The sequence below is a fragment of the Cherax quadricarinatus genome, chromosome 18, assembly GCF_038502225.1.
Source record: "Cherax quadricarinatus isolate ZL_2023a chromosome 18, ASM3850222v1, whole genome shotgun sequence".
NCBI classification, from domain to species: Eukaryota; Metazoa; Arthropoda; class Malacostraca; order Decapoda; family Parastacidae; genus Cherax; species Cherax quadricarinatus.
The window spans coordinates 35106295-35126563 of NC_091309.1; the positions used below are offsets into that span (position 1 = coordinate 35106295).

The 20269-nt window shown below is 40.9% G+C and overlaps 2 protein-coding genes across 3 annotated transcripts in view; both read right to left on the minus strand.

The window, feature by feature from the left end:
• LOC128689467 (F-box/LRR-repeat protein 2) overlaps positions 1–20269 on the minus strand; it is a 360993-nt gene that overhangs the window by 142517 nt on the left and 198207 nt on the right. The gene's annotated exons all lie outside the window — the stretch shown is intronic.
• On the minus strand, positions 6050–20001 carry LOC128689240 (ceramide synthase 6-like). Its single transcript, XM_070086502.1, has 2 exons — positions 19507–20001; positions 6050–9549 (listed from the first exon to the last, which is right to left on the minus strand). Exons 1-2 carry the CDS (start codon positions 19999–20001, stop codon positions 8437–8439), a joined length of 1608 nt encoding a protein of 535 aa, XP_069942603.1. The 3' UTR covers positions 6050–8436.

The window sequence follows — 20269 nt, forward strand, 5'->3', positions numbered from 1 at the left end:
GGACCTATCTTATCTCTAACTTTTGTTTTATAAACCTGGAAAAAAACTTTAGGGTTAGTTTTCGAATCCCTAGCACCTTTAATTTTGTAGTCCCGTTAAGCTTTTCTTATACTCTTTTTATTGTCCCTCTTAATGTCAATATATTGAATCATAAGATGACCCTTACCTCTTTTGATGAGCCTATAAATTCCTTTCTTCTGCCCTAAAAGATATTTGAGCCTATTATTTATCCATTTTGGGTCATTTCTATTTGATCTAATTTCTTTATACAGAATAAATGTTCTTTGGGCAGCATGTATAGTGTTTAGAAAGCTCTCATTACCCAAGTAAACAGGTAAGTGTTCTCTAAGCCCATTGTAATCCGCTAAGTGAAAATCTGGGACAATTATTGAGTTATCCCTACTATCATACTTCCATTCAATGCTGAAGGTAATTAATTTGTGGTCACTTGTGCCAAGTTCCTCTAAAATTTTTAAATTATTAACAAGGGTTTCATTGTTTGCCAGAATCAAGTGAAGCAGGTTATTTCTCCTTGTAGGAGATGTAACAAACTACTTAAAAAAAAAAACTATCCTGAACTACCTCTAAGAGGTCGCTAAGACTCTAAATTCTCAATCAAGGAATTCCAATCAATATGACTAAACTCCCCTAGAATTACTAAATTATTGTGCACTGTGGCCCTAACAATTTCCTCCCACAGTAGTCTTCCTTGGTCCTATCCATGTTTGAGGGTGTTACAAAAATGCGATTTCTAATAATGATAGAGATCTCCAGTGACTACTAGAAAGGACTGCCCTTCTAGCATCCAGCCTGTTACTGGGTTTTTGTAACAAGTAGTCAGCATCCTGGTCCAATTATCCATTAGAATTTAATAAGATTCAATAGTGCTTCAGGATTACAACTGGTAGGCTACTAACTAAAGAAATTAAAATTTAATAAGTTTATTAATAACAATAAAGTTGTCTAGGTGTATAAATTTAAAGTAATCAATTGAATATAATATAGGATACAAGCTCCTACACTTCTCTCGTGTACGTTAGTATTGTGCTGAAGGCACATATCACATCTTTATGGCTTTTAAGTACTGTGTGTAAGTGCTCTAAGTAGTTCGCTGTCTCAAGACTCGACTAGACTTAACCAGTGACTGACTAAAAGTCCTCACATAAACTAACTTCTTGACCAACCTGGCAACCAGAACAGCTTGCTTGAACAATAAAACGACTGATAAGCCGAACAGCAATATAACAAGCAACCGTGACACAGAATCAGGAACAAGGAGATAATATAACGACACTAAGTAGGGACCATCTGCAGACCCTACACAAAAGTCACAAGACTCCCATACTACTGAATCTAAGTTCAGCATTAGAAAATCCCCGACTGTGACAATACACAGATACCAGTACAAATTAGGTCAGAAGCTACAGCTCAGGACCTGAGTTTCTCAGTGTCTATGAGACACACAACCTCAGTACAACGTCGAAAATCACTAAGTCTAGGCTATGTTCTGTGAACAGAGTTACACAGAACCAACAACAAGAAAGCGACAGAGACGATCTTCCAACAAGGGCCCGCAATGGAGAGCTGGAGAGGAACCTCTTGTTAGAAGCAACGTCAAACCGACAATCGCTACCTCAGGCCAGGCCGACTCACTCCTGGTGAGGTGTGATCACCCCACCCTGATCACGTGAATCTCAGTGGACTGCTGCTGCCCAGCAACACAGAAGCCGGCAGTGAAACGAGCGAAGTGAAAACTACAATAATTAGACAATGCTGTCAGCTACTTAACACTCAAACTATGAGCACTGACTATATAAATGTTACATCCTACCTAATAATATAACTAAGTCAAATAATATAAAGCAATATATTTACGATTTAGCTAATATCGCAAATATAAGCACTATAAAATTATATGAACAGGTAATATACATTATATACATTGTGACCCATTCAGGGGTCGCAATAGGGGGACAGTATATCACGCCTAAAATCAGTCTTTTGTGCGCCTCTGAAAATTCTACCCAGACTCAGTATATGTTATTTCACCCCCCTTCCCGATATTTCTGTCTACCTGGAACAATTTAAAACCCTGAATGTGACATTCAGCAGGCATGTCCGATAACAGATAACCGTCTCAGTTATGGCAAATACATCAATGTCACTCGCACTTGCAATTAATCTCAATTCACCCATCTTATTTCTAGCACTATGACTATTAGCATAATATAAGTTTAGAAACCCTCCCATCTATTTTCTCTTCCTGCTAATTTCTGTTTTTCCACTATCCCAGTTACTGGCCTTATCACCTAGTGCCACTGGCTTTCCAATATTCAGCAATAATTCTACCTCATTCTGCCTATAACTGGTTTCCCTAAAACTCATGCTATCCCTACACTGAGAATTCATTGCTTTCCCACAAAAACCCATATCACTATTTCTAATTTAAAGACCTAATAGCTCCCTCCACTGCATTGGCCAGGGCCTCCACCCCAAAGCTAGATAAGTGAACCATTCCCGGTATGCGTGTCATTTCTGTCACAGAAGAGGTCCCAGTTGTCTATGAATGTTACTGCATTTTCCTTACAGTGTTTGCCCAGCCAGCAATTGACAAAACTGCCTTGGACAACCATTCACTTCCAACTCCTCTCCTCTACAAAATGCCACATATCACAGAGTTCCTACCCTTCTTGCTAATTATCTCTATTGCTATCCTATACCTGCTTATCAGGTCTTCACTCTGTCAACATCGTTGCCTCCAGAACTGAGGCAGATAATAGGATAGCTCCTATTACCTTTCATGTTGTTGTCTAGATGGCTAACAATATCCTCCATCCCAGCCCCCAGGAAAACATACCCTGTCTCCTCTTCCTATCGCTAAGACAAAAAGCCCTATCCATAAACTTAACCTGTCTCCAACTAAAACAATGTTATCTTCACTGGCGGAGTTTGTTGTGGCGCTCTTGGTCTTCGCTGAGATGGTCTTCATCGGAATGGTCTTCACTTGGGTTTCAAGGGATGTCAACTCACCTCTCATCTGCCAATGCTTCCTTAGTGCTTGTGACGTTCCCTATAGACAACCCACATTCGTCGGGTAGCACAGAAAATGGGTCGAAGTTTTCACAGTAGTCTTCTGGTTCTTCGTTGTTTCTGCCACTCCGTCCGTCTTCTTGATCCTCGGCTTCGTTCCATGTTGCCCGGCCACTTACCAGGTTCCCCTCCTGACCTAAGGACTTACAACAGGAAGATTACCACAGATCCTCTTGTTTCCCTTGGTCTCGAGCTTGGCCACCCTAAGCTGCTGATAAAGTTGTTCAATGGAGGACATCATGGTTCAGATTCACAGACAGTGCACTGAGACCTGGTCTCAGACCAGGCCGAGGTGGCGTTGACCCTCGAAACCCTCTTCAGGTAAACTCCAGGTGGACACGTCCTCACAGAGCAAGGTACAGGTCACCACTGAGCAAGGTACAGGTCACCACGAGTTTTGCTCACACAGTTAACTTTATCAAGTCACAAAGAGGACAGGATAGACAGGGACAGTGTTCGAGAAACGGGATAAGAACAGGAAAAACAAGGACACAGCTGGAAGTTAAAAACTTACATGAGTCAGCCTTAGAGTTGTCAGGAAGTGGAATTACCTGGACAGTGGAATGATAGACAGGATCAATACACAGCTTTAAGAAATGGTACCATACAGCTCTGGAAGGAAGGAGTGATCCTAGTAGTGGTCAGTGAAGGGGCAGGGCCAAGAGCAGAGAATCGACCTCTGCAACCACTTACAAGTACATGATGCCACTGCACTAGGATGATTGAAATAGCTCATTAAAATTTAACTTTTCCTGTGAATGGGACAGATCATCCTGAGAGATGGAAATTCCCAAGTTATAGTAACTTCAGTTCTGCTGGAATAAAACCTTGTAAGTCCTAGTAGCTTATGAACATTTAACGGAATATTTGACGATATCCTCATTGCTCTACTGAAGTCACGCAGCTCAAGATGACTTATTGCAACACTGCACATAAACCATCCTGTATGATGAAGTATATATATATAGAACAGGGTAGCAACACACTTCTGTAGAACCCAATTTTGCTTATAAAAGCCTCTACATACAGCAATTATAATCAAAAGAAGCGGTAAACCTCAAGGGTTCCATACATGCAGCAAGAAACTCAAACTAGCAACTCTTCCGATGTCATGTTCAAGGTTGTATCTTTTAGCTTCCGCTTTAAATCTACGTATTCCATCAATTCTTTTTAAACAAAATGCTGGTATGCGAATTTCTTATTAAAATGTAATGAATTCTTTACTTTATAATGCAGTCCAAATTGCGTCACAAGTGGACATTACCGAGTATTAAGAAATAATATAATCTCGAGGTTCGTTAATAACCACATTATTATCACATATCAGGCAAAAGCCTGGGTTCGATTCCTAGCGAAGGTAGAAACATTGGGCGTGTTTCTTTACACCTGTTATCTATGTTCCCCATCAGTAAAATGGGTACCTGGGTGTTAGTCGACTGGTGTGGGTCGCATCCTGGAACAATGACCTAATTTGCCCGAAATACTCGGCATAAAAAGCGGCTTTCTATATAGTAGTATGTCATTAATGTCAGCTAGGACTGTATACCTTGTACTTGTAGTAAATAAAGATATTATTATTAATATTACTATGTTTTACCAGCTAAGTAACTAGGCAAGACTGATCACTTTACCGCTCCATGCGATCTCATGAATGAGTTACAATAATTATCACATGAACTTTTTCATTACTATTATAGTACAATGAAACCAAAAGATCTTTCCATGTCTGGCATAAATTAAGAGTGAAAAAAATAGGTTTTAAAAAATAATTTAAAAATATATATAATTGTAGACATGAAATTATATTTGTATAGGTAACTAATAGAGGAACCATATGAATTCCGAACACTCAATGTATCTCTTGCACGCAATAAACTTGGCTCTAGTCCTGACTTCTCTCTTCGACTCAAGACATTCCTCTCACCGTCTATTCTTCGCCCTGTCCCCACTTGCCCCTCGCCCTTCGTGAGTCCTTACCTGAGAGTCCTCTGGTCTGATCTTGTAGCATCACTATACCTGTGTACGTCTTGTGTCCAGTGTTTACCTATCTACCAGCTGATGTTACTCTATACATTTTTTTAATGAATCTAAAATGAGGACCTACCTAAATATTTTGTCAAGTTACTCCTGCATTTTTGTCATCATAGTGAATCAGGAGAGACAAGGCAACACTCACTCTATTGAGGGAAAATTACATGTCTCTTTCCTTATTAACAAATTCTATACATAACAGACCATTATCTGAATGTTATATAATCTATACATATCTTAAATTACAGTATATAATATAATGGGTAGAAGTGTATTATCTGGGTGCAGTGGCGCAGCCAGTATTTCAATCTGGAAGGGGCTTAAAAAATCATAAGACGCTTAAAAATCATGTTTTTTTTTTCCAGTACTAGTCAATATAATACATTGAAAATTGGCAAATACTTTAAAAAAAAAAAAAAAAAAACATTGGATCAAGGGGAGGTTTTAGCCCCCCCCCCCCTCTGTGGCTTAGCCATTGTCTGAGTGGCATGAGGTTCGGAGTCAGTGTTGCCACATCGATCTCGGACAATTCCCACTAATGAGTGAGATTTTCGCCACAAAATCCCCATCCCAAAATATGTATTAAACCCCACAAACTTTCCCACAAAAAAATTAAAATTATACATAATAACAATCACAGTATTTAGTTTAAATTTATTATCACAAGATTTCAGAAGTAAAGCAAAGGTAAATTGTTTGAAGACATAAAATTTAAACTACCATAAACCATGAGTAAAATGTAACAAGCTCCAACATGCTACAGTAACAGTCTACAGTGGCATAAGTAAACAAAACATTACAAGTAAAATGGGAACACAGATGGTAACATAAGCTATGGTTGCATGCTGTGGGTATCGCCGGTAAGATTATGGGGAATGACTTCATTGTTAAAGTAATCGGTAAATGATAAGCATCCTCATACCTTGAGGATGCTTATCAGTTCAAGTGTGACAATTCTTTGCTGTTCATCTGTATTTTCTCCTTTAACCTCACTACTTCCCTTAGCAGTCAAGTTTTTTTCAGCATATCTTCAGAAGGTATGAAATTCACGCATGATATTCCCTGAAGTGATACTCCATACCTTATCTGAAGTACTGCCTCAAATGACCGTACACTTAAGCTATTCCTCAATTTAAAGTGAACCACATTCATCTGTGAAAATATTCTCTCGTCTAGCATTAGAAAAGGGAAGGGAAAATAATGCTAATGCCAGAGATGACATACGTATTTGGGTCCTTTCGTTCTGCAGAATGTTGATTCTCATTTACCTCAGCCTATAAGGAGAGACTATCGTCCCAACATAATTTCGGCCACTGATCAAGATTAACAACATTCCACTCATTTTGAAGTCGTCCATGTCTAAAAATGGAGACTTATTTGCCTTAAGAAATAGCATTAGTCGGATGTAATTTTAACACAAAAAGCGTTTCAACAATTCACGGGATTTGAACCCATGGCGAGTAAGTCAACATTACGAGGCAGTGGCAACTGTACTTAGACTTAATAATTGTTGCACGATACTTTCACAACGTTACTTGATATAACTAACTATTGCATTGTTCAAAAGACAAGCATTTGCGCAGGTAATTAAATGAGCCAAGGTTAATGAATCTGATATTACGTGTCGGGATATAAATATCATTTCTTACGTTAGGTAGAATTTCTTCTGAACAGACACGTAGCCTGGTTCGACACTATCTGTATCAATCAGATTACGGTATATGTCAACAAGATCTGAGAGTTCAGTGGTATTAACATTCTGTCTTGGCTGTATTTTTTATCACTCATAACGTCCGGTCTCTACGAAGTGACAAGTTGTAAGAGTAGAGTCGAGTGACTGGAGTAGGCTCAGCAGGTGGAGACTAGCAGCAGCTGGACAGGGAGGAGTCATTTTTGGGACGGAGCGTCACAGACGAGTTCCCTCAAAGTACTAAACCTCGTTTTTGGCATATAATTCACTTATACCCTTATTTAATTAACATGAAATATGTGTTGCTTAGTGAAAATATCCGCTGAAACCGACTAGGCTGTGAGGTTTTTTCCCACCTCAAAAGTCACGCATGAGATAAAGTATCCTTACAACATCGTATAAGATGTTAAACTCCACAAATTTGGTATATATGTAATCCCACATGTGAGGCCATTCTCCCACAAATTTGTGGGAAATTTACACAAACTGGGAACACTAAACTAGGTGAGTACAAATAGGAAGCGCGTCTGTCTGGCGCTCAGCAGACGGAGGATCAAGTCTCCACGTCATGCGCTGAATGATCCCCATGGATTTAGCGCTTAACATAAATTATTATTATTATTATTATTATTATTATTATTATTATTGCAGTTGAGTATGCGGAGTCTAAGTTATAATGGTTAACTGCCGAAGAAAATTCCCTGGCCATCGTAATAGAAAAGTGCTTTCATTGTAAACAGGGTAATGAATTATATTACTTAAACAGTGTATGAGAGAAAAAAAAAGTGATTCTTTTCTCTGGTGTGTACTGTATGTGGGTTAGCCACTTGTCTATACACCAGGCAGATTGTGTGTACATCTTGTGTGTAGGAGTGCCTCCAGCCTTGCAGACTGTGCACGCATTGTGTGCAGGTTAACCTTACACTGCAGATTATGTGTACGTATTATGTGTAGGTTAGCTTCTAGCCTACACACATTGCAGATTGTCTAATGAATCTACATAAATCCCCATTTAAAGCCTACTGCGAGTGACTGTCATCATGGATACGCAATAGTCCACATTGTTAGTGGGAACGTCTTTTACCTGGTCAACCTTACTAGGCTAGACCAACTAACTTTTAATGTTGCTAAAAGCTAACTTAAATGCTTAATAGAATTCAATAAGAATTATTTAAAAAATAAAGCCTTACAAAGCCTAATCTAACAGCGCCAGCTAAATAGCATTAATGAGCCTTTTACACATTTTAACCGAGACACACATTAAGTTTAATACGTGGAACAGTGGTAAAATAACACAACATTAAGGTGACAAAAGAACACTAATGCAAAAACACCTCATTAATGTAACACTACAATGGTAAGACAACAATGCTAATACGAAAACAACGTTAACAGAACATTAGGATAACAACGTTAACAGAATACTAAGATAATAATGTTAACAGACACTAGACTAACAATGTTAACAGAACACTAGAATAACATAGCAATGTTAGCAACAGAATACTAAGACAACACAACAATACTAAAGTAACAAGACACTGTTCGCACACCATTCACTTTGTCTTAAATTCTACTTAACACTATATTCCTCATGTTTAAACACTCATTATTTTATTTCTTCATCAATCTGTCTTATTAAGGTTGTTGGTGCTGGAGTTTGTATCGCTGCTGGAAGTTTCTTGAGCAGATGAGCGGTAGTCCTGGAGAGAGCCACCTGCCCGCAGCTTGCGCACTGCTATGGCCAAGATGAGCACCGTCCACACCACGTTGAGCACCAGCAGCCCTGTCAAGAGACCCATGAAGAGGTACGCGGAAGGCATGAACATGTAGGTGGTGGCCTCAAAAAACACGCTGCGCATCACCCAGAACGGGTACATGTAACAGCGGGTGAAAAGCCATAATAGTAAGAATACACTAAAGAGGGCGTCAGTGAGGGCATCCAGGCCCGCATGTTTGCAGAGCTTGGCGGCCAGTAGCGGCACGTCGGCACACTCGTGCACTACCAGTACCACGCTGCCCACCCGCACGAAGTTGCACGTCCATGAGAATACCATAAGTAAGATGGTGAATATGTGGTGCAACAGCATCTGTATACGAGCAGACATTTTAATGCTTGGCTTGGGCAAATGAATAAAGGTTACCGACCAGTAATAACCCAGACACAGCACGTAGTACCACCAGACGTCGCTAGTGAGGCTGTGGTGAGGGTAATCTTGCCAACAAAGAGTGATGTTCCACAGCCACGGCTTACTGTACATGATGGAGAGACCCAACATGCAGAAAGACAGATGACACAGAAAATCATAAGCACAGTCCAAGAACTTATCATACTTAGTGCAGCGTGTGATGGTGTGTCTGCGCCGCAGCCAACGCTCTACCTGCCGCTGTGACATTTGCCCAGCCTCACATACCTCCTTTATTACCATAGTAGGTACCGTCCCGCGGTGCTGTCGGTACACCTCCTCTAGTACGCTGTTGGGTGCTGGTGGTGCTCCCCGTCGACTGCTGATGCCAGCAGCCCTAGCCAGGGGACAGAACACCCAGGGCTCCAGAAGAAAGTATCGCAAAACAATGAAAACCAAACTGAACAACAAGGGATAAATCCAGACATCGTAAAAATCAGGGAAGGTAAAATGATGGGTGTTGCGAAGATGGTCCCAGGTGATACCAGGAGGCAACCAGAAGTCTGCTCGCCAGAGGCTGCTCCACCAGCCCTCCCACCACAACACTCCCGCCTGCAACACAACACCAATTAGCTCAACACTACACTACGCCAACCTACACTATACTCATAATATGCAGTCAATATTAACTACATTACACATCATTCATATGCTAAATGAGCTATAAACAAATACAGTATATCAGAGAACTTGACCTAGTAGTCAAAAATACAATTAAGTGAACATGCAATGTGGCGATACTAGGCAGCATCACAGGCAGGATAAACCGTCCCGGTATATACCAGTAATCCACTAAAACATGCAGCCTCACACATCTGGTGCGGGTGTGATCCTGCACATTACAGCTTCTACCATCGTATGTCAACTGTCGCTGGCTAATGTTAAGAAAGTGTACAAATCAGGAAAGACTGCAGCAAATAAAGTAGATATAGTTGCAAAAGATAAAGCAATAGATAAAGTAGTAAAGGCTGTAGTAGACGATGAATTATACAAGAAAATCTTACGGTTGTTTCTTAATACTACACAGGAAATTATATTTAATTCCAAAGGCCTCCTTGACTAAGGCCAGCTGTGTTGTATGCTAAATAAAAAAGAGTAATATTAACATACATTTTGAGTCTTATAAAATAAAAAGTTCTTGATAAGTAAACTGTTAGAGAAAACGAGTAGCACCAAGATATGATATCCAAGGCAGGTAGTAAGTTGTAGTGGCAAGTTGCAGTGGTAAGTGGCAAGTTGTAGTGGTACGTGGCAAGTAGCAAGTTGTAGTGGTAAGTGGCAAGTAGCAAGTTGTAGTGGCAAGTAGCAAATTGTAGTGGTAAGTGACAAGTAGCAAGTTGTAGTGGTAAGTGGCAAGTAGCAAGTTGTAGTGGCAAGTAGCAAGTTGTAGTGGTAAGTGACAAGTAGCAAGTTGTAGTGGTAAGTGGCAAGTAGCAAGTTGTAGTGGTAAGTGGCAAGTTACTATAGTGGCAAGTTGTAACAAGTTGTAGCGGCAAGTACCAAGTTGTAGTGGTGGAAAGTAGCAATTTGTAGTGGTAAGTAGCAAGTTACTATAGTGGCAAGTAGAAAGCTGTAATGGAAAGTTGTAGTGGCAAGTAGAGAGCTGTGGTGTGTCACGCAAATTTAAAACTCGTCAGGAAAAAAGTAATCATAACAGTATTGAAAAGGCACTTCACTAGCCGAGCTGCCAGGGGAGGCAGGTGGCAACTCAGAACTGAAGAGTGCTTTGACCTGGTAGATCACTCAGCGATCGTGACAATCAAAATCATGAAACACGCAAGAACATCTAGGGTAAAATTAAACAACAAAATAAAAACAACTAGCATGGACAACACGTACAACAAATGCTATCACACCAAGTTAAAATAACCCGCATCAGTTGACAACGTCATTACATTGTTAATATTATTGGACTGTCAAAGTTCTCAACGGGAACCCAAATACTCGCTTGTCAGGGGTCGCTGGTTCGAGCCCCAAGAGCCTTTAAAAACACTTTAGTGAATATTCCAGTAAAACTATACAAATATCCAGCTACTTAAAAAATTGCTATGTAAGATAAAAGGCCATAATCAAGTGCATGCCACAAGTCACACACATGGGTAAGAACACCAACAAGCAGGTAGCTATGGGTGAAGGATGTGCCTGAATCTACAGTCTCAAGTGACAGTTCCTGTTGCAGGAGGAAGGCTAAACACCCACACGCATTTGAATTTTGTATAAATAGGTGCTCGCCTTTAGGGTCCATGTGCCTGGCACTTTCCAGCTATGTGGCCCATAAAAAGATCGAGACAGGTCTGCTATAGAACAACCTCATCATCCGCTCGTTCATTTCCAAGGACTGAGACATGGTCATTGCACCAGCAGAACTCCACGTTCTTATGCTGAACGTGGAGATGGCATGAGAATCTTCGAACTACAGGGTGGACAGACATACTGCACCAGGGAAAAAGTACACTGAGAATCCGAGTAAACAAACTGAGATCCACCTAAACCCTACATTGGATATTAAAACTATCCTTGACTGGTGGTTTACACGTGACATGCAACATTAATAACCGTCCTGTGCTCGATAGGTCATTAATACAATAAACGAACCATATAAGTATTGTAATGCAGTGGCTCTTACTAAAGCTGAAAAAATACTTCCTGACATTCTTGCCGCTTATTCTGGTGTGTAGTTTCCAACCCTGCCTCCTCTGTCATATTATATACTTGGTATATACCCTATCCCTGCCACCTCAGGATATACCCTGCATTATAGGACATAATCATATCCCCTTTATTCATTCTTCCATCGACATTCGGTCCCCTTTCACATTCTTTGCACTTAGATTTGAGGTTGGAGAAAATTACCCCATATGGGGTAAAAATGAAAATCTCGGGGGTAATGAAGGCTCAGTAAACATAAATAAAACTGCACAAAAAATTATTATTTAATAAGTGAAGCAAATTATGAAGGTTATATTTTTTCAAAAGAAGTTGCAAAGGTTGGTTGATGAGTCTGGCACGGTATGTAAAAGAAGGAAATTAAAAGTATATGTAAGAAAGGGTGATGATGATAACCAAAAATTAGGTAACGGAAGACTGGATGTCAGATTGGAAGGAGAGAGTATGGAGGAGGTGAATGTATTCAGATATTTGGGAGTGGACGTGTCAGCAGATGGGTCTATGAAAGATGAGGTGAATCATAGAATCGATGAGGGGAAAAAGGTGAGCGGTGCACTTGAGGAATCTGTGGAGACAAAGAACTGTGTCCATGAAAAGAAAGAGGGGAATGTATTTGAGTATAGTTATACCAACGCTCTTGTATGGATGTGAGGCATGGGTGGTGAATGTTGCAACAAGGAGAAGGCTGGAGGCAGTGGAGATGTCATGTCTGAGGGCAATTTGTGGTGTGAATATAATGCAGAGAATCTGTAGTTTGGAGATTAGGAGGTGCGGGATTACCAAAACTATTATCCAGAGGGCTGAGGAGGGGTTATTGAGATGGTTTGGACATGTAGAGAGGGTGGAACGAAATAGAATGATTTCGAGTGTATAAATCTGTAGTGAAGTCGGGGTAGAGGTCGGCCTAGGAAAGGTTAGAGGGAGGGGGTGTAAATGAGGTTTTGTGTGCGAGGGGCTTGGACTTCCAGCGAGCAAGCGTGAGCATGTTAGATAGGAGCAAATGGAGATAAATGGTTTTTAGGACTTGACATTCTGCTGGAGTGTAAGGTAACATTTGTGAAGGGATTCAGGGAAACTGGCAGGCCGGACTTGATTCCTGGAGATGGAAGTACAGTGCCAGCACTCTGAATGAGGGTTGTTAGTGTTGCAGTTTTATAACTGTAGTGTAAGCATGCCTCTGGCAAGACAGTGATGGAGTGAATTATGAAAGTTTATCTTTTTCAGGTCACCCTGCCTTGGTGGGAAACGGCCAATGTGCTAATAAAAAAAATATTTTTTCAAACAATTAATTTTTTCTTAATAAAATTAAAAATCTAATTTGTAGGGACCATTTAAGATGGCAATAATGTAAAACGGGTATAGATTCCAGCAGATGGAAATATTGCGAGTATCAGCAATGAGTCAGGAGCCGGCACAAAAACCAAATGTCCCTTTGTCGACATCACATAACTTTTGACCTTGTGTCCTATCTCGTTATCAATAATTGTCTGCTCGCAGTCAACATTAGTGCATTGTTTGTGTTAGTAGTTTTACGACATTCGACGACAAAAGTAAGGTAGTCTTTTGTGATTTGTCATAACAATTAGGAGTGTACAATTTAATATTTATTTATATTTTATTTATTAGAGTTCATAATTCCATTTATAGATATTTGATAGTACTCATATAATATAAATATTTGGCGGTTTTCTATTAATTTTATATTCATTTCTTTTTTATTTTTGTATCCCGGTCTTCATGAGTAACAATGTTAAAGTTATATAATATGCTAAAATCATATTATCCATTTGTTTCTCAATCATTTTCACTTTCACCCTTCAGATGGCATCAAATAGGAAAAGGGCGTACCAGGAAGTTCCTCAATTATGGCTTCACAGAAATAGAAGTTGGATGTTCCTTGTGTTTTCCGGATTCTGTGGACTTCCAAGCCCAAAAATAGTTCGCCGACTTCTGACTTAGATCGTTCCCCTCAACTCAGGTACTAATTGTGGACATTATTTTGGGCTAACAAAATATTCCACGAAACGTTTTATAGTTTGAACTTTAAGAGCCCTGAATATACCCACTTACATAACATTTGTACATAATATTTATCCTTCTAAGAGGAGTTACGTAGATACACAAAGGAGTAAAATAACCTAGGGATTATTAATCCAGTTTTAGGACCTAAAATATGTAGGATTAGGTTTACTATAGTAGAATTAGAGAGCTGGCAGTTCAGAATTCGAATAAAGTCAGTTAAGAAAAGCTAGGGAGAGCAGTTGCTACTCAATAACGACCCCGAGTGGATGCAACAAGTGTATAGCCAGAAAAACCGGCTTCCATACACTTGGCTGGGGAACAAGATAACCTTGAGCGGTTTCCCAAAGTATAGGATACTCGTCCCTATCAGACACACTTGCAGTGAGACGAAATCTACAATTCCTAGCAACACAGTCGGCCGACATTGGGGAAAAGTAGGTAACTAATCTGTGAGAGAATGCAACTGGACACTCGGAGTGAAGTCCGTCTCCACATGTGGTGTCCAGAGGGTCAGGGAACATCGAGCTCCTTCCACCAAGTGAGTTAACTCTACGTTTTGTAGTCTCACTTCAGCAGCAGTAATTGGAAATTTGTTGCAAGAGCCATTTTTAAGCCTTGGAGAATCAACTCGGGGCGTCTTTAAACTTTCTCGGACAGTAACTTATTCTGATTATCTGTAATTACCTATTTATAATTATCTATATGTAGCTAAAGGAGCAGAGAGCTATGCTCGTGGTGTCCAACCTTCAATACTCGGTTCATGACTGATTTTAACCTGGTGACCGTCAGTTTTGTGTATCCATATGTTCTTGCGCCACCCTCCACAGGATATGGGGTGCATAATAAACTAGGCGCTTCGGCGGCAAAATTTAAATCTTGACTAGGCATGAGCTCCTTACTGGGGCCGTGTACTCAGTGACTGGCCTAAGTTAACATATTCGCATGTAAGTACCAAAGAATCCGTTGTTAAGAGTTTCTGACTGCTGTCCTGCGGTGTGCTAATTTTGCATATGACGCTACCGTTGTAAGGTTTATATGCAAGTCTGTCGATATGCTTGGTGTTATATTTATCGCCAGATCTTTTTTGTTGTATGATACTTTTAAGTTTCTACCGCTAATACTGTGTCCAGTCCTCTCTCACCTCGTTGGTATGAACTCTAAAATTTACTTACTTGTTTGAAAACTTTTTTTTTAGTAACCAAAGAGATTTCCTCACTACTTCAGTTATTTCAATATCTTATATTTCGCCTACCTGCTACTCGGTGAAGGAGATACGGGAGATAAGAGCATAAGAACATAAGAAAGAAGGAACACTGCAAAAGGCCTACTGACCCATGCGGAGCAGGTCCATGACCCCCCCCCCCCGGATGAGCCCAATGACCCACCCAGTCTGGTCACTTCCACTCAAGGATGGAGCACTGTACCAGACCCAACAGCACAAACTAGTCAGGTCCAACTCACACCCGCCCATACCCACTCATGTATTTATCTAACCTATTTTTAAAACTACACAACGTTTTAGCCTGAATAACTGTACTCGGGAGTTTGTTCCACTCATCCACAACTCTATTACCAAACCAGTGCTTTCCTATATCCTTCCTGAATGTGATTTTTTCCAACTTGAAACCATTGCTACGAGTCCTGTCTTGGCTGGAAATTTTCAGCACGCTATTTACATCCCCTTTATTTATTCCTGTTTTCCATTTCTACACCTCGATCATATCCCCCCTAATTCTACGCCTTTCGAGAGAGTGCAGATTCAGGACCCTCAGTCTATCCTCATAGGGAAGATTTCTGATACATGGGATCATCTTTGTCATCCTCCTTTGTACGTTTTCCAGAGCATTTATATCCATTCTGTAATACGGTGACCAGAACTGAGCAGCATAGTCTAAATGAGGCCTAACCAAGGATATATAGAGTTGAACAACCTGAGGACTTCCATTATTTATACTTCTAGATATGAAGCCAAGAATTCTGTTAGCTTTATTGCGAACACTAATGCACTGTTGTCTTGGTTTTAGATTACTGCTAACCAGAACTCCTAAATCCTTTTTGCAATCAGTAGTATTAAGATCTACATTATTTAGTATAAGTGAGATTAGGATTCATATTCTTTACACACTGAAGGTTTGTTTAATGCCTCACGCATTTCTTCCTCTGCCTCAGTGATTTTGTCGCTGTCCATTATTCTTTGTAGTTTATCTAACATTAAGCTTGCTGTTTACAACCCTGAATAAAACATTTGTTTTTACTTTGCTCCAGTCTACTATTTCTTAAAGCTTCTGTCTTCCCCGTTTGTATATTGACTTCTGGATTTTTTAATGTTGCCCATAGTCTTCAAATTCCATTAACCAACCAACCAACTGAAAGGACAATACAGGATATGTTACACTGAAAGGTGTATTTGAGCATGTATATGCTACTTTAGGGATTAAGGTATTTTAGTTTGGTGGGGAAAAGGTTACGTGCAGCCTTAAATCTCTAGTAAGTTCCTTGATTGGCCTATTTCCTATATTCAAAATTATTCATATATTTTTCACAGCTCCAACAAATTCCATTAAACCATTCTTTATCATATTCATTTTCTGGAATAAACTTTGCGATTACATTTTCACGTTTACAACATAATATAATCACTTCTTCCTCTGTTTTAGTAAACAGATCAGCTTATACGGCATACATAACAGTACTCGAAGCCGGAGCGCCACCATAGAACTCTCATCAGGCATACAAAGAAACTTAAGAGATCTGCATGGCTAGTCCCAGAGCTATGAGGACTGCGATACCAAGATAGATTACGAGGAACATGTTGCATATCTAGACAGGACAGACTGATAGGATGGAAGGCAACAAGGCGAGGACAACTGGAAACAATTCCAGTGACCAGAGGGGACATTAAAAAAAAATTCCTTCACTGAGAGAAGAGTGAACGAAAGGTAAGAGTTGACACGAGATAAATTGAGAGTTAAACCAGTCCTGTACACGGATTCGACCAAGGTTATATTCGCCCAGAGGTATGTACCTCTTGTTGTAAGTTTACTTTTTTCATTTTTTAGGTAATTAAGTATTGTAGACTTGTGTTAATAACCTGTTGTTTAGTCGGTAGGCTTTGTACCCAACATGAATTCAAATATACGTACGAGAGACCTACAACGGAAAGAGCAAGTTACTCCAGTTAACTGACAAGCAAAGGCATGTCACAAAAGATGTTGCTTCTCGCTCTCACAACCACATGAATCCGCAGCGCGCGCGTGTGTGTACACTCACCTAATTGTGGTTCCAGGGGTCGAGACTCAGCTCCTGACCCCGCCTCTTCACCGAGTGCTACTAGGTCCTCTCTCTCCCTGCTCCATGAGCTTTGTCATACCTCATCTTAAAATTTGTATGGTTCCTGCCTCCACTACCACACTTGCTAGGCTATTCCACTTCCTGAATACTCTATGACTGAAGAAATACTTCCTAACATCCCTTTGACTCATCTGGGTCTTCAACTTCCAATTGTGACCCCTTGTTTGTGTCCCCTCTTTGAAACACCCTGTCTCTGTCCACCTTGTCTATTTCACGCAGTATTTTGTATGTCGTTATCTTGTCTCCCCTAACCCTCCTGTCCTCCAGTGTCGTCAGCCCGATTCCCCTTAACCTTTCTTCATAGGATATTCCCCTTAGCTCTGGAACTAACCTTGTCCCAAACCTTTGCACTTCCTCTAATTTTCTGACGTGCTTGATCAAGTGTAGGTTCCCAACAGGTGCTGCATACTCCAGTATGGGCCTGACGTACACGGTGTACAGTGTCTTGAACGATTCCTTACTAATGTATCGGAACGCTGTTCTCAGGTTTGCCAGGCGCCCATATGCTGCAGCAGTTATCTGGTTGATGTGTGCTTCCGGAGACATGCTCGGTGTTATGCTCACCCCAAGATCTTTCTCCTTGAGCGAGGTGTGCAGTCTTTGGCCACCTAGCCTATACTCCGTCTGCGGTCTTCTGTGCCCTTCCCCTATCTTCATGACTTTGCATTTGGCGGGGTTAAATTCGAGAAGCCAGTTGCTGGACCAGGTGTCCAGTCTGTCCAGGTCTCTTTAATGTCCTGCCTGATCCTCATTTGATTTAATTCTCCTCATTAACTTCACATTATCTGAGAACAGGAACACTTGTGAGTCTAGCCCTTCCATCATGTCTTTCACATACACCAAAAATATCACTGGTCCTAGGACCGACCCCTGTGGGACCCCGCTCGTCACAGGTGCCCACTGTGATACCTCATCACATACGTACGCGTGTGTGTGTGTAAGTTTATTCAGGTATACACAATACAGTTACATAGAATTATCATATATATAGCGAAATATGTGTAAAGTACCTAGGATAACCCAAAAAGTCAGAGTGACTTATTTCCAGATAGAGTGTGTGTGTACTCGCCTAGTTGTACTCACCAAGTTGAGGTTGCAGGGGTCGAGTCCGAGCTCCTGGCCCCGCCTCTTCACTGTGTGTGTGTGTGTGTGTGTGTGTATGTGTATACTCACCTAATTGTGGTTGCAGGGGTCGAGACTCAACTCCTGGCCCCGCCTCTTCACTGATCGCTACTAGGTCCTCTCCCTCTCTGCTTCCTGAGCTTTGTCATACCTCTTCTTAAAACTATGTATGGTTCCTGCCTCCACTACTTCACTTGCTAGGCTATTCCATTTCCTGACGACTCTATGACTTAAGAAATACTTCCTAACGTCCCTGTGACTCGTCTGAGTCTTCAGCTTCCAGTTGTGACCCCTTGTTTCTGTGTCCCCTCTCTGGAACATCCTATCTCTGTCCACCTTGTCTATTCCCCGCAATATCTTGTATGTCGTTATCATGTCTCCCCTGACCCTTCTGTCCTCCAGTGTCGTCAGTCCGATTTCCCTCAACCTTTCCTCGTACGACATTCCCCTGAGCTCTGGGACTAGCCTTGTTGCAAACCTTTGTACTTTCTTTAACTTCTTGGCATGTTTGACCAGGTGTGGGTTCCAGACTGGTGCTGCATACTCCAGTATGGGCCTAACATACACAGTGTACAGTGTCTTGAACGATTCCTTATTAATGTGTGTGTGTGTGTGTGTGTGTGTGTGAGAGAGAGAGAGAGAGAGAGAGAGAGAGAGAGAGAGAGAGAGAGAGAGAGAGTGAGTAACCCCTGAGCAACCACCTCCGTCTCTCCACTTATCTGTTTCTACATGGGGGCGGACCATGAAGGCTGTGAGTGTCCACTTGATCCTTAACAATGGTCACTTGTTACGCTCACCACCTACCTTTACACCACATCCTAGTATATCTTTATTTGTAAACGATAATACATCTACAAATGTGCGTAAAATGTATGTACTTCAGAATGACAGGAATGCTAAAAACCATAGCTTTGCCCATTAACATTATTAGATACACCACCATGCAACAATGCCTTTTACCTAACATTTGAATACTTGTAGCAGGTATGAAGTCATCTTGAAAATAAATGGTATAAATACCGACACAATGGAAACAAACACATATGCAGTTTAATGTGATCCTTTATTGACAACGTTTCGCCCACACAGTGGGCTTTTTTCAAGTCACAAACAGATCTGTTTGTGACTTGAAAAAGCCCACTGTGTGGGCGAAACGTTGTCAATAATGGATCACATTAAACTGCATATGTGTTTATGTTTCCATGAAGTCATCTTACACACTGGCTTCTTGTACAGAATGTGAATATCAGCGCTCTCGTTAAACAAATTTGGCTAATAAAATTACGGCAGTATTTTCATACGAGCAAAATTAAACTTAGCAAACCACTAGCTAGTCTTGTTGCCAACAAGTAACGTGCCGGAGACGGGAAAGACGGCTAACTTGTTGCCAACAGGTAACATGCCGGAGACGGAAAAGTCGGTTAACTTGTTGCCAACAGGTAACGTGCCGGAGACGGGAAAGACGGCTAACTTGTTGCCAACAGGTAACGTGCCGGAGACGGAAAAGACGGCTAACTTGTTGCCAACAGGTAATGTGCCGGAGACGGAAAAGATGGTTAACTTGTTGCCAACAGGTAATGTGCCGGAGACGGAAAAGACGGCTAACTTGTTGCCAACAGGTAATGTGCCGGAGACGGAAAAGATGGTTAACTTGTTGCCAACAGGTAACGTGCCGGAGACGGGAAAGACGGCTAACTTGTTGCCAACAGGTAACGTGCCGGAGACGGGAAAGACGGCTAACTTGTTGCCAACAGGTAACGTGCCGGAGACGGGAAAGACGGCTAACTTGTTGCCAACAGGTAACGTGCCGGAGACGGGAAAGACGGCTAACGTGACACCCATTTATAAAACTAGAAAAAATGATTTTACTTTCAAATCACCGCTGTGTCTGACCTCAATAATGGGAACCTATTGGCACTGATACTAGCGAATGAAATTTGAAGTTAACTTTATCATACGTTAGTCACTGTTTCACAAGTAATTGTTAATATTTAAACAAAAATGCTGACCTTTAAGATATTTTTAGTGGTGGGTATTGTGGAAAATACTGTATATATTTTCCGGAAATACGGTAATTTATAGGTACATATATGCCCTATATTGTATTTTT